Genomic DNA, 14,418 nt, shown 5'->3' on the forward strand with positions numbered 1-14,418 from the left:
GTCCATCCACACCAGTATGTCCACCTTATGTAGGTTAGCCTGAAAGTACAACAACTAGATGCAAACCTATACTAAGATGTTACAGACGCGTCCATCCACACCAGTATGTCTGCCTTATGTAGGTTAGCCTGAAAGTACAACAGACTAGATGCAAACCTCTACACTAAGATGTTACAGACGCGTCCATCCACACCAGTATGTCTGCCTTATGTAGGTTAACCTGAAAGTACAACAACTAGATGCAAACCTATACTAAGATGTTACAGACGCGTCCATCCACACCAGTATGTCTGCCTTATGTAGGTTAGCCTGAAAGTACAACAGCTAGATGCAAATCTACACTAAGATGTTACAGACGCGTCCATCCACACCAGTATGTCTGCCTTATGTAGGTTAGCCTGAAAGTACAACAACTAGATGCAAACCTATACTAAGATGTTACAGACGCGTCCATCCACACCAGTATGTCTGCCTTATGTAGGTTAGCCTGAAAGTACAACAGCTAGATGCAAACCGTCCACAGTATGTAAGATGTTACAGACGCGTCCATCCACACCAGTATGTCAGTATGTCTGCCTTATGTAGGTTAACCTGAAAGTACAACAACTAGATGCAAACCTATACTAAGATGTTACAGACGCGTCCATCCACACCAGTATGTCTGCCTTATGTAGGTTAGCCTGAAAGTACAACAACTAGATGCAAACCTATACTAAGATGTTACAGACGCGTCCATCCACACCAGTATGTCTGCCTTATGTAGGTTAGCCTGAAAGTACAACAGCTAGATGCAAACCTATCCTAAGATGTTACAGACGCGTCCATCCACACCAGTATGTCTGCCTTATGTAGGTTAACCTGAAAGTACAACAACTAGATGCAAACCTATCCTAAGATGTTACAGACGCGTCCATCCACACCAGTATGTCTGCCTTATGTAGGTTAACCTGAAAGTACAACAACTAGATGCAAACCTATCCTAAGATGTTACAGACGCGTCCATCCACACCAGTATGTCTGCCTTATGTAGGTTAACCTGAAAGTACAACAACTAGATGCAAACCTATCCTAAGATGTTACAGATGCGTCCATCCACACCAGTATGTCTCTTTTTGACACTACTATATTTTGATACTGTCAATTCGGGGAAAACCGTGAAATGTAAATAATTTCATTTTACAAAAGATCATTTAAAAAGTGATTGAAATCAGTTTTACAGTTATTATAGGCAATCAAAGGTACTGACGAGGAAAGACCAACCATAGATTCTGAAGCAGTAGCTAGCGGTCTTCACGTGGGAACCTCGAAGAACCATGATTAGTGGATTAAAATAGACATTTAAGGACAATAAGGTCGCCATTGGTGTGTTTCATTTAACTTGATTGTCTTTAAAACTAATTAAAAAGCCCAAATGTAAAGTCAAATTAAATTTACGGCGCCAGATTCCAGTGGTATTCGAAAGCAGTTTTAGGAATTGTTCCATTGTATCCAGACATCTTTATCTCACTGTTTCAATTCTGTCGAGAATACGGGTATGTTCCGACTTGGTTGTACAAAGACTTCTCCTAAAGAAGTTAATGTTTTGACTTCCGTCCTATTACGAGTCTGTATCCACAACATATGTACTGTATGACCTACAAATCTTGTCTCCTCCTACTACACCCCCAGTAGTAGTATTTACATGTAGCAGGGTGTACCGTAAAGAGATATTGGGTTGCAAAGACCCTTAAAGAAGCCAAAACGTAATGTTTATTAACATCTCAATGTGTTGACCTCCCTGAGCGATTACTTGTTATACTCATGTTATAAATTGAATGAATTATTGGTCAACTCAACTTGTAGGGACAGGTAATCGACCGCGGTCACCAACGGTATTTGCCTAATGATATCGTGATTGCAGTCTGCTTATTACTGACTGTGAAACTTTCAGAGAACGTGCCACAATGCTTTGTCTTGTACCAACTTCCAACATGCCAACTGCACACAGTCGTTCCTTAAGTGACAGACGCCGCAGGCCAAAAACACGTTGAATTGAGTTTAAAACAGTAGCGGAACAGTATGTTTTATTATCACTGAAATGTACAGCAACACACTGACAGGTTTCACTATACAATTTTACTTCGACCATGTTAACCTTCACGTCATGAAAAACGCTTGCACGAATTCGGTGTGTTTGCACGAAATTCACAACACATTGTGAATAGAATGATCATTTTCTAAATCCATATACACTCATACATCTTAGTTCCCAAATCACCACACATAAAAAAAGAAGAAATATCCCCACTTTTCTTGACAGAATATATCATATAGTGATGAGACCAGGTGTTGCCCCACTTGTGTCATCCATCAAAATACCCGTGAAGATCACTGTTAGAATTGATCTTCGGTAACCCGTGCTTGTCGTAAAAGGCGACAAACGAGATCGGCTGACACAGGTGGTCACGTTCGCTGACTTGGCTGACACATGTCATCGTATCCCAATTGCGTAGATCGGAGCTCATGCTGTTGATCACTGAATTGTCTGGTCCAAACTCGATATTTACAGACCGCCGCCATATAGTCGGAATATTGCTGAGTGTGACGTAAACTCACTCACTCCCTCATCCATTATTAGCATATGGTACAAGTCGAAATTGCACCAGACATCAGTTTGGTTGGACGAAGATTACAATTTTCATCAAGCTAAAAGTTATATCACTTATAATACTCTTTCGCTGGAGTGCATTGAAATTTGAAGGGAAAACAAATGATCTCGACATTAGGCGAGTCTTCATCTTCCACTGTAACATCGGATTCATTTGGAAACAAAGCTGACAATGTCATTTGCTTGAGTCCATTTCATGTTTGCCTATTTTATTCACTACCTCAGTAAAAGATATTAACCTGATAACATTATAAAGACTGAATCTGTAAATGCTGTAAGTGACAGTATGGAGTGTTTACTGCAACCTGCTATATGTTAATTACATCATTACTACTTCCAAACATACTGCTTCACTCACTCAGTATCCCTGATAACACCAAACACTTACATTTTGTCATCTGAAAACAAATACACTGCACGTTCACTTCCCCGTTCATTTCAGCGTCGGTATGTTTACAGGAAACATAACACTACACTGAAAACACGTGTTTATCTCCGTCCTACAGTGTATATGCACTGACAAGTTCCAGCATGAATCTTTATAGAACACGGACAATATATATGTTCTGGGATTTATTCACTAAATATAACATTTTCTCTCGAAAACACAGACATGTAAAAGTAGGGAAACAGAAAATAGCACACCTGTATAATAATTGGTTTCCATGTGTAGCATTTAAGATCCCGCAAGCTTGAAGGCATGAACTCCAACGGAAATCTCCGAACTTCACAACGACAATGTTTCTCCATCTGTGAATAAAAGCGACAAAGCCATTTCCATAATCGTCAGTAATCGTAGTTAAAGGTGCAGTCTGTTTTCCTATGCCGCCCACATTATAAGGATCTGTTTATGGTGTATGACATCTTGCTCCACGCATCACAAACACATGCAAAGTCAGGCCAAGTGAGCCATTGTAAAACGTGCATCAAGGTATATATTGTCACTGTCACTGACGGGGTCTTCACATCCTTTCATATAGTGTTAAGACCCCCGTCAAGGACAGTATGTACCTTGAAGCCCGTTTTAAGCGTTACAAGCCCCTGTGATTGTACCTAGCAAATATATATGCATACTGATAATTATCTTATGTGTGAATGCTTTATCTTGTGTATGTTACAATTTGAAAATGATTCCTATTAGCTGAAAATAATTGCATGGCTGATAATAATATATATGCTGCGTATATGACGACTGTCATCAAGAATATAACGTGTATATATTGTTTATAGTATTTTGTATTATGTTCCTTATGTAAATATTTTGTATTATGCTCATAATCTACTTGTATTAGGTTCATTATGTCAGTATTTTCTATTATGTTCATTATGTCATTGTATTATGTTCATTATGTCATTGTATTGTGTTATGTTCATTTGTCAGTGTTTCGTATTATGTTCATTATGTCATTGTTTTGTATTATGTTCATGGGGCGGTGGGGTAGCCTAATGGTTAAAGCGTTGGCTCGTCACGCCGAAGACCCGGGTTCGAATCCCCACATGGGTACAATGTGTGAAGCCCATTTCTGGTGTCCCCCGCCGTGACGTTGCTGGAATATTGCTAAAAGCGGCGTAAAACCAAACTCAGTAAGTCAGTATTATGTTCATTGTGTCATTGTTTTGTATTATGATCATTATGTCTCTGCATTATGTTCAATATGTCAATGTATTATGTTCATTATGTCATTGTATTATGTTCATTTTGTCGTTGTATTATGTTCATTATGTCATTGTTTTATGTTCATTATGTCATTGTATTATGTTCACTATGTCATTGTATTATGTTCAATATGTCATTATGTCTCTGTATAATGTTCATTATGTCATTGTATTATGATCATTAAGTTTCTGTATCATGTTGAATATGTCATTGTATTATGTTCATTATGTCATTGTATTATGTTCATTATGTCATTATATTATGTTCAATATGTCATTGTATTATGTTCATTATGTCTCTGTATTATGTTCATGATGTCATTGTATTATGATCATTAAGTCTTTGTATTATGTTCACTATGTCATTGTATTATGTTCATTATGTCTCTGTATTATGTTCATTATGTCATTGTATTATGTTCATTATGTCATTGTATTATGTTCATTATGTCTCTGTATTATGTTCATTATGTCATTGTATTATGTTCAATATGTCATGTAATCATTATTATGTATTGTTCATTATGTCATTGTATTATGTTCATTATGTCATTGTATTATGTTCATTATGTCACTGTATTATGTTCATTATGTCATTGTATTATGTTCATTATGTCATTGTATTATGTTCATTATGTCATTGTATTATGTTCATTATGTCATTATATGTTCATTATGTCTGTATTATGTATTATGTTCATTATGTTCATTATGTCATTGTATTATGTTCATTATGTCATTGTATTATGTTCATTATGTCATTATATTATGTTCAATATGTCATTGTATTATGTTCATTATGTCTCTGTATTATGTTCATTATGTCATTGTATTATGTTCATTATATCATTGATTTATGTTCATTATGTCATTGTATTATGTTCATTATGTCATTGTTTTATGTTCATTATGTCACTGTATTATGTTCATTATGTCATTGTATTGTGTTCATTATGTCATTGTATTATGTTCATTATGTCATTGTATTATGTTCATTATATTATGTCATTGTATTATGTTCATTATGTCATTGTTTTATGTTCATTATGTCATTGTATTATGTTCATTATGTCATTGTTTTGTATCATGTTTCACCTGCTTTCGTTCAGATGCCGTCAGTCCCAGGTCATAGAGCACAAATGTGTAGTTATTAATCAGAGGGAAGACATTCCTGTGGAGGTTCCGGATCAGGGCCTGGGACTCGTAGAAGTGGTTGCTGGATGTTGCTGTGACAAACATTGTTCTTTTGCCGGTAGGGGGCTCTGGGAACAGTCCCATTATTAGGTCCAGATCCCGTAGATTCCGTTCCGACATGGTGGACAGGACACTTCTCAGGTTTTCTTCGAGTGTTGTGGACTGTAGTACCGGGCAGTCATTTCGAACACATGCCTTCCCTGCAAGGAGTGAATATTATTCTCGGTCATTTTAAAATTTACATACAATTACAAACGCCATGGTGTTGGCAGTGAGAATAGTTAAAGTATAACTTGACTGACCTGGGAATGATTCCTTTTCACATGTTTTCACTTGATTGTTCCTCCATTGTCCCGCACGTTGTAAATCTGTTTGATCATGGAAGTATACTTTTAAGTACAATCAGATGACATTTTGCGTCAAGAATTAACAATGGCTGCATGTTTATAAACAAATGACGTAACTAATGAATCATAAACTTGCAGTGATCATATGTTGATGTCATAAGTCATTTGAATGACATGAACCAATCATTGGTCGTCACATTCTGCTTAAATCTTTGACAGTAGGCCGGTGGGGTAGTCTTAAGCGTTCGCTCATCACGACAACAATCGGGTTCGATTCCCCCATGGGTACAATGTCTGGTGTCCCTCGCCGTGATATTGTTGGAAAAATGTCAATGAACAAATGTCAGTTGCCATTTCCATTTAAAGGGAAGCGAAACCGATGGGCAGGAGTTATTTCCATGAAAACATGCCAACAATCATGATCAGGGGTGTTATTAACAGCGGCAAGCGAAATAGGTCATTTGCGGGCCAGGTGTACATACCTGTAGTTTTCTTTGCGTACTCTTCAAGTATAGCGGCAAAGCGAAGTCTCTCAACCCGAGCTGAAATATATTGGTGTCAAACTATGAGTGACAGAGTTACTCGCCCCTATCAACAGTTTCACGTAGCACAGCAGCTGAGAAAATTTAGGTAATTATCAAAATACCGTTTTGACAACCAACCATCAATACTACTTTATAAGGACTAAAGCATCTTTATGAACTAATTATGATAGACCTAATGCCCTATAGAGCGAGTATCAGGCTCTTTACACACACGAGGGGTAGTCGACAGGTCGGCCATTGCGACACCTGCACCCAGTACACCGCCAGCTCTGATGTTCCCTACACACTAATTCTCTGTGCTGTGCTATTCTCGATACATTTCATCTTGTCCTTTTCCCTTTTGCGATATGTGGAAGTTTGTGCTGACACCAGGCATCTTGATTTTGATCTATTGTCTGGGGAAAATGTATGTTTACATTTGTGCGACAATAGTGACACAATTTGTGCACAGATAGCTCAAGAATGATCAGTGTTTTGTGCTATAAACATCTCATAACAGCAACTCTCCCTGTAAAGAGACTGATTCCTTCGACGTTACATCTGTCAGGAGATATAGAACTCAATCTCGGTCCAAATGATGGTCTAAATGAGATGAAGAGGGACATTTTGAAACAGATATAGGTGAGTGAGGATAGGATATCTAGGGATATAAGATCTATAAAAAATGACATTAGAGGCATGAAATCTGACATACACGAGCTCAGAGAGGACATAAACAGTAGTAAACAAGAGCAGGATGTGATGAAACTAGATATTGAAGCTTTGAATGACAGGACAGTGGGTATCGAGAAGTATCTGGAAGACTTAGACACTAAATTCAAGGATCAAGAGCACCGTAGCAGACGAAACAATCTCGTGCTATACAATGTGCCTGAGAGCGGTCAACGAGAGACATACACTGAGAGTAAGGATAAAGTTATGACAGTTCTCAGTGAGCCCAGGGTAGTGAAGAATCTCCTACCGTTAGCCCCTCGGGATATAGAGAGGGCACACAGACCTTCTTCTAAGAGGGGTGACAAAACTAGGCTCATTATAGCTCGCATGTGTCATTGGGATAAGTGGCAATCGGTGAAAATGAGGAGTGTTTTGAAGCACCAAGGGGTGGGGATTCCTAACGACCTCACAACTTACCAACGCAAAGAGCTTCAACGACAACGCAGTGGAAACCCTAACATGCGTTACCATTTCAACAAACTGATGGAAGCCCCTAAGGACGACCCGTTAGGACGACAGACACACCTGCACCCACCCAGTCTCCCTCACACCATACCAAGAACACCTCACCAGAGCATAGTAGCAGCAGGCAGGACCCCGCCATGGTCTCAGGTCAGATTCGCGTCGCCCTCCCAGGAACATTCTCCCAAGGGATGGGGCCAAGGGCACGATTCTCGTAAACATTTTACGGCGCATTGGAACTACCGGAGCAGAAAGATGTGACCTCCTCAAGTTTCTTTATTAGACGTTGTATATATTAATCTACCGGATGTTTATATTCTCTGTGGTGGAGATTTTAATGCTCGAACTGGCACAAACCCTGACTTTGTAGAGGATCACTATTTATTAGAATACACATAAAATAGAAAATGAATCCTATTGGGACTTTTTAACTGAAGTTTTTTAATCCAAAAAGGTTTTTTCCGCCAACAGAACTCTAAACAACTTTGGTAAAACCTTACTAGATTTATGTTCTACCTTATCCATATTTTGAACGGATGTTGTGGTAGCAATCTAGAAACTGGTGATGGAGTGAGTGAGTTTAGTTTTATGCCGCACACAGTAATATTCCAGCTATATGGCGGCGGTCTGTAAATAATCGAATCTGGACCAGACAATCCAGTGATCAACAGCATGTACATGACATGTGTCAACCAAGTCAGCGAGCCTGACCACTCGATCCCGTTAGTCGCCTGTTACAACAAGCATAGGTTACTGAAGCTTCATTCCCGGACCTTCACGGGTCTCTAGAAACTGGAGATTTTACGTATATAGGTAATATAGGTACAAGCCTAACCGATTATATTCTCGTCATCAATATTATTTGTCTTTGAGGGTGCTTTTAGTATACAATCTCGAATCGAGTCAGAACATTTACCAATAACACTCTCAGTAAAGACAGATTATGTTAGATCTTTTGACGGATGTGACAACAATCCAAATAATGCTTATAGTGGAGCGGCTAAGATCAGGTTTTCATAAGATTGTACATTTGATGATAAAAGCACCAAAAGTGGCCATCACATAAAATAACATGTCTGAAATGATTTCAGATATGGAGGAACCTCAAATGTTGTATCTTGTGCGCATGCGCAGTACATAAACTTGGACATACTATTTTCAGCGTTTCTCCTTCAATCTTTCATTACACACCCACATTTTCATAAATAGTGATTTACAGGTTCGTGATAAGACAAGAAATACATAATTTCAGAATAATACAAAACATTTTGAAACAATGAACACTCCCTCTTCCCACAATGGGAGCCAGTAGATAGCATTTTGGACTATTGAACTTTGAGAAAATGTGTGTATGCTTGGGATTTATCTGATCACAATTGAAAATGAACATAATAGGTGGCAAAAGAAATGCAATAAAATAAGAAAAATGTCTTGGATATATTTAACAATCAAAATCTATGTGATTATTCCCCATCTTCATGGCGCAGGGGCAAGCAAGGGAGATACTTCAGATTGTCTTTCGCAGGGGAGCAGTCATTTTCCCGGTACAAGTGATACTTAACTTGTTTTATTGTGTAATGGTAAATAGAAATTAATTTAGTGCAAACATACAACTTGTATCGTATCCTGACTCATACTAATTGCTTATCTCATCTCATTTCCGAAAAGAAGTTGAAAATCAAGTGCTTGTGTTCCCCTTCAAAAGAAGAAAACACATCTAACCCCGACACATTCCAATCTGCGCATGTGTACCGGATGCACGTGACCAAGCCTGTGACTCTTCACTCTCTCATATTAGTGCCAACAGGGTTAGACTCACATCATGAAGGGACAATATCAATCAACTGCTAGCTTGGATTTTAGATGGGTTACTCATAGCTTCCCCATCGAAGGATCGTCCTCCTTCACCTTACCACCAACTAGAGCAACTTTGCAAGTCATCAAGAACCAAAGCTACCAGAATGCAGGGTCTTCCCAGTTTGCTCAGCTTGATACTATTATCAGACGAGTCTTCCTGGGCCTCACCATATCCAGATCCATCAAGAAGGTGATGATATCACACTTCAAAGAACGTATGCTTTTGTCCAATGTCAACCAGCAGAAGTACCAGGAGTCTATGTCCGACCAGATCTGCTCAGCATCAGTGGGACTCACCTAAATACGTAGACAAGGAAGTATTGGCCAAACTGGGGCCTTCTGGAAGACCCATTCATTACAAAAATCTTAAAGAGTAGATACCATTCCGGTGAACACGACGCCATCACTCCACTCTATCTTCCACAGATACATTACGCAGAAACCCTACAACCCAAGCTCACAGATGCGATTGAGTCACTTCTATTCGAAGAAGCAATAGAAGTTTTACCTCAAGAGGCACTCGACCCAGAGTCCTGCTCCCCAAAGTTCAACAATGATTACTTATTGAAGACAGAGAAGTTCAGAATTCTCCACCGTTTACAGCTGAAGCACATGATAAGACAGAACAACTTTTTGGCAAGCATAGATTTAAGGGATGCATATCTGCATATGCCAATCCACTCAGGGTCCAGGAAGTATCTACGATTCATGAGCTTCCTGCACAACAGGGTAATTAGATGCACCTTCTACCTAGGCAATGCATTAAATCACTTCAACAAGCCGTTATACTCAAACGTCAGTTGCATTTCACCCTATAGTTTGGCATGAAATGCATGTGGACCCGTTTTTTTTTGTAAATATCTCTTCATCCAATGACCCAATCGATCTCAAACTGTGGAAGTGGATGTTTTGTCAGACAACCTGATCACATTGTAAATCACCGATTTTATGCATTTGTATTAAAGGTCACATAAACCCTAGGGGGTACAAATACATAAATCACTAACTGGCATCGTTATAAATGAAACCCCGTCATTAAAACTACTCATTTCGACCTTTAATTGACTTAAATCGACCTTTTTGACAACAGTGCACAATTCTCACCCGCGAACGAAATTTCAACCAATCAGAGCGGGCGCGCCTCTGTGACGTCATATGAGGAATAGCTTTGAGAGCCGATGCAGAATTCATCTACATTTTAGGGGGTAAATTATCGTGTTTACAGGCTTGTATAAACCTGAAATCGTGACAATTGTTGTGGAAAATGAAAGCTATATGTTCTCACAATCTACTGTCATTTAATTTTGTCTCCTGCTTTGCCTAGTTTCCGAGTTACAACTTGTTTTCATAGACGATTCTGTCAAAATCGATTGGTGTCGTTAGGCCCTATTTGTATAATGACTGATCCAAATTGATCCCATTTCTGTGTTGTTTTACCTCGATATTTAATCATGTCATGTAAAAATTTGTTTGTATTCTCAAAACAGTGTCGGCCCATAAGTTTTCACATGCAATACAGCAATTAATACTCCCTCGTTGTAACCCGTGTTAGGTGGTATAAACCTACACATGTTATTTGTCATCATTCACTTGATGGTCAGTTAATGAATTTATAACAGGTATAATTAGTGGTAACACACTTAGATTACCCGACAAAGGTTCCCATTTGGCATTTCTTGTGTCTGGAGTAAATATTCAACATTATAAACATCGATCAAAGGATTAACCGATAACACGCTGATTGATAAATTACTTTTATCTTACACAGCGGAATTGTCAGAAGGTAGTGTTTATGTATGTAGATTTACTAATCTATACTGAATACACTCTGTCGTGTCGGTGTCTGCGTAAAAACAACGTCCTTCTTTCAAAGGATTAACCGGCAATACATTGATTGATTGCCCATTATTGGCTAACTAAATTACTGTTTTTAAAGAAAGGCGGACATTATGCAATTAGTTGCCAGGTGTGCTATCTTGGGTGACCAATGAGACTATACACCAATACCTGAAAAGATTTATCACTTTTTCGTATATTAAACTGTTAAAAGACACATCATTTGGAACAGTTTTGTGGATATTGATGGATACATTCATCGAACAAGGTAATGGCCTGATATTGTTCCTATAACTTTAATGTGTTTGAATTTTAATATTTGCATTTTGTTTTTATTCATTTGTCGTAGCATTCAACAGAATCATTGTTTTCGCCGTGAAGTGTAATGAGACAGACAACATGCACTAGGGTGTGTGTGCGAATTATGATTCACATTGGCAAACTATAAAATGTCTAGATATTACAGTTCTGTTATAAATTCACTTATAAGTATCAGCAGATCGTCTGCTTTTTATTTAGTTTCAAAATGCATACAAGTGTGATAATAAACTAATTAGGATTATAAGACCAAATATAAAGACGCACATTGACTAGTATCTACATACTGGTGAGTGGACATTAACCATGGGAATGTAGCAAGAAATTTATCGCGCAGTATTGTGACTTCGACCCCCACCTCACTTCCGTGGAAGAAATCGTTATGTTATAAGTTGTGTCATGCAAAATCCGTTTGGTTATGATTCCAATACATATTTAACTACGAGTAGAAAGTAGTTTTGATTTTCTAACTTGATGAAAACTAACTATAATCTCATTAATTCTAACAGATTTTTTTATTTTTAAAAATGGCAGCGCCCTGTCGGTAACATCCGCCAGTCTGAGGATAAATGGTATTTAGGTTTGTTTTCACCGAGTTTAAAATCAAAACTATTTTTCTACTGGTAGTAAAATATGTATTTTATTGATGGCCAATAGGATTTTGCATGACATAGCGTATATCATAACAATTTCTCTCGTGGCAGCGAGGTGGGTGTCAATATAATACTACTTACAATATTATTGTCACTTCGACCACAACCTCACTTCCGAGGAAGAAATCGTTATGTTACAAGTTGTGTCATAGAAAATCTTTATGGTCATAAATCATATGCATATTTTACTACAACTAGTAAGTAGTTTTGATTCTTTAACTTCCGTGAAGCGATCTGAACACAAGTAAGATATCGTTTCAGGCTTCCACAACGCTCGCTTCGCACTCACAAACATAACCCATTTAGCACGAACTGCGGGGTCCTGTGGAAATCTGTGCATGGGGACACCATCGCCCGACCCCTAGGAGCAATTGACGACAAAGCAACGATTCAGCATGTCGTTGTTGATGTCGAAAAATCATCAAAATGATGAGCGTGCTACACATTTTCTATACAACTAACTGAAAATCGTTCCTCATATGACGTCACTGCAGTGCTCTGGCGACAGAGTTACGTAACCTGTCTGTGGTTTCGTTGGCGGGCGAGAGGGAAGCAGGCGACTTTTTGGCCACTTTTAATCGCTCGGTATTAATTAACCACAAGTTTTTAAAGAATAAATTTGGTGTTCCGCATAAGACTAACCACAAATCTTTCATATGTAATGGTTAAAAGAGTAACAAAAAACAAAGTTTAGTGGTTCTTTAAAGAATCTGACTATGTAACTGTCAACAAAATAAACAGCAGAACGCAAACTGCTTGCAGAGGGAAGGAGCCTGTAACAGCTGCCCAACGTCAACCCAATCACTCACGAAGAGGGGCAGACTGCAACTACAACCCATCCAGAGGTTCCTAGTCTGACTGCTGGTCCAGCAGGACTTCAGATCACAACTACCACATCACCTACTACAGTATCTCCAATGGTGGATGATGAAATCAAAGGTCTGCGCAATGACCTTCTCGGCGAGCCAAGGTTCAACCTGTATCTGTATGTAGATGCGTCTCTATAGTGTAGGGGAGCACACCTCGACACAGATGTAACCTCAGAGCTGTTGTCTCCAGAAGAAAAGCTACTTCATATCAATCACCGAGATTAGGCAGTTATTTGACCCATTAACCACTGGGCCCCTCGACTGTTCAATCAGTCATTGATGACTAGGACAGCCAACTCATCCTGCTAGAAGGCAGTCCGGTTCTAAAACTTCCAGATTGCTGAAATCTTAGCACCCATCAGCTCTGTCATCACCACGGTGAAGGCTCCAAACTCACTCAGAATGTCAGAGATCCATTCTATAGATGTCAGCCTTACCAGATTTGATAAAGGTCCCAATGCATCAGTGCATCCTTGTCTCCGTTGCCCCAAATCAGCCAGACCGACAGTTTCACATCCCACGATTATTTTCTATACTTGGCAATGAAGATAAGGAAGACTTATCACTACGCATTATATCTACGTAGAACGAGCACCAGACGTCAAGTTAAGGCGACTCTTCATCCCGCTCGTGAGAGATGTCACAGCAGGAGTAACCAAAACAACTATAGCCTTCTGGATGAGATCGGTAGTACTTCGAGCATACAGAGATGTAGGCTTAGAACATCCCTCAGCTTCCAACCCACACGAAGTAAGAGCACTATTTGGCAACTGCTCCTTCCCTACCATCATGTCAGGATGCTTTGGGAATATTTTTCTTTTTATGTTCAATCAATTTATTTGAGATTATTTGCGAAGTAAAACTCAATTTATGCCATCTCATCAACACATGCAGCTGTTGTACAACATGTCAAAAGGGCAGCTTACCAGACAGATCATATACGGGGTCAGTCATTTTTCCACAGCCTGAACTCCCATCTCCAACTACGTGGGGCTGGATACAGAACGAAATTGGACAGTATGTCCCGTACAGGACGACACTACCCCAAGCATCACAATCTTGTCAGGTGTTGGTATCGTGTCTGTACAAAAGGGTGTAACAACTGATGCAAGTGCAAACAATCCTCACTGTTGTTGCGAGAGCCAGTGCTCATAACATTGACTCAGCTATGTTTTCAAGATGTTTAACCAATATTTTGGGTCAGTATTTTAAAAAAAGTCGTCCTAATAGGGTATTGATGGCAGTCCCAAAGCTAGAACAGTAGCCAGAAAATAATTATTTTTTATCTACTGCGCATGCGCAAAATGAAATTATTTTGAG

At 39.0% G+C, this 14,418-nt stretch overlaps 1 protein-coding gene across 2 annotated transcripts in view; it reads right to left on the reverse strand.

Moving 5' to 3' along the window:
* Positions 1-14,418, reverse strand: part of LOC124282815 — a 44,182-nt gene that overhangs the window by 790 nt on the left and 28,974 nt on the right. For both annotated transcript variants that reach the window (XM_046718849.1, XM_046718850.1), the window contains 4 exons: positions 6,327-6,386; positions 5,800-5,865; positions 5,399-5,697; positions 3,293-3,397 (listed from right to left, as the gene is read on the reverse strand). In XM_046718849.1, coding sequence (XP_046574805.1) covers positions 3,293-3,397; positions 5,399-5,697; positions 5,800-5,865; positions 6,327-6,386 — 530 coding nt within the window. The remainder of the gene's footprint in view (positions 1-3,292; positions 3,398-5,398; positions 5,698-5,799; positions 5,866-6,326; positions 6,387-14,418) is intronic.

The sequence above is a fragment of the Haliotis rubra genome, unplaced genomic scaffold, assembly GCF_003918875.1.
Source record: "Haliotis rubra isolate DU_JTF1 unplaced genomic scaffold, ASM391887v1 Scf303, whole genome shotgun sequence".
Lineage (NCBI taxonomy): Eukaryota > Metazoa > Mollusca > Gastropoda > Lepetellida > Haliotidae > Haliotis > Haliotis rubra.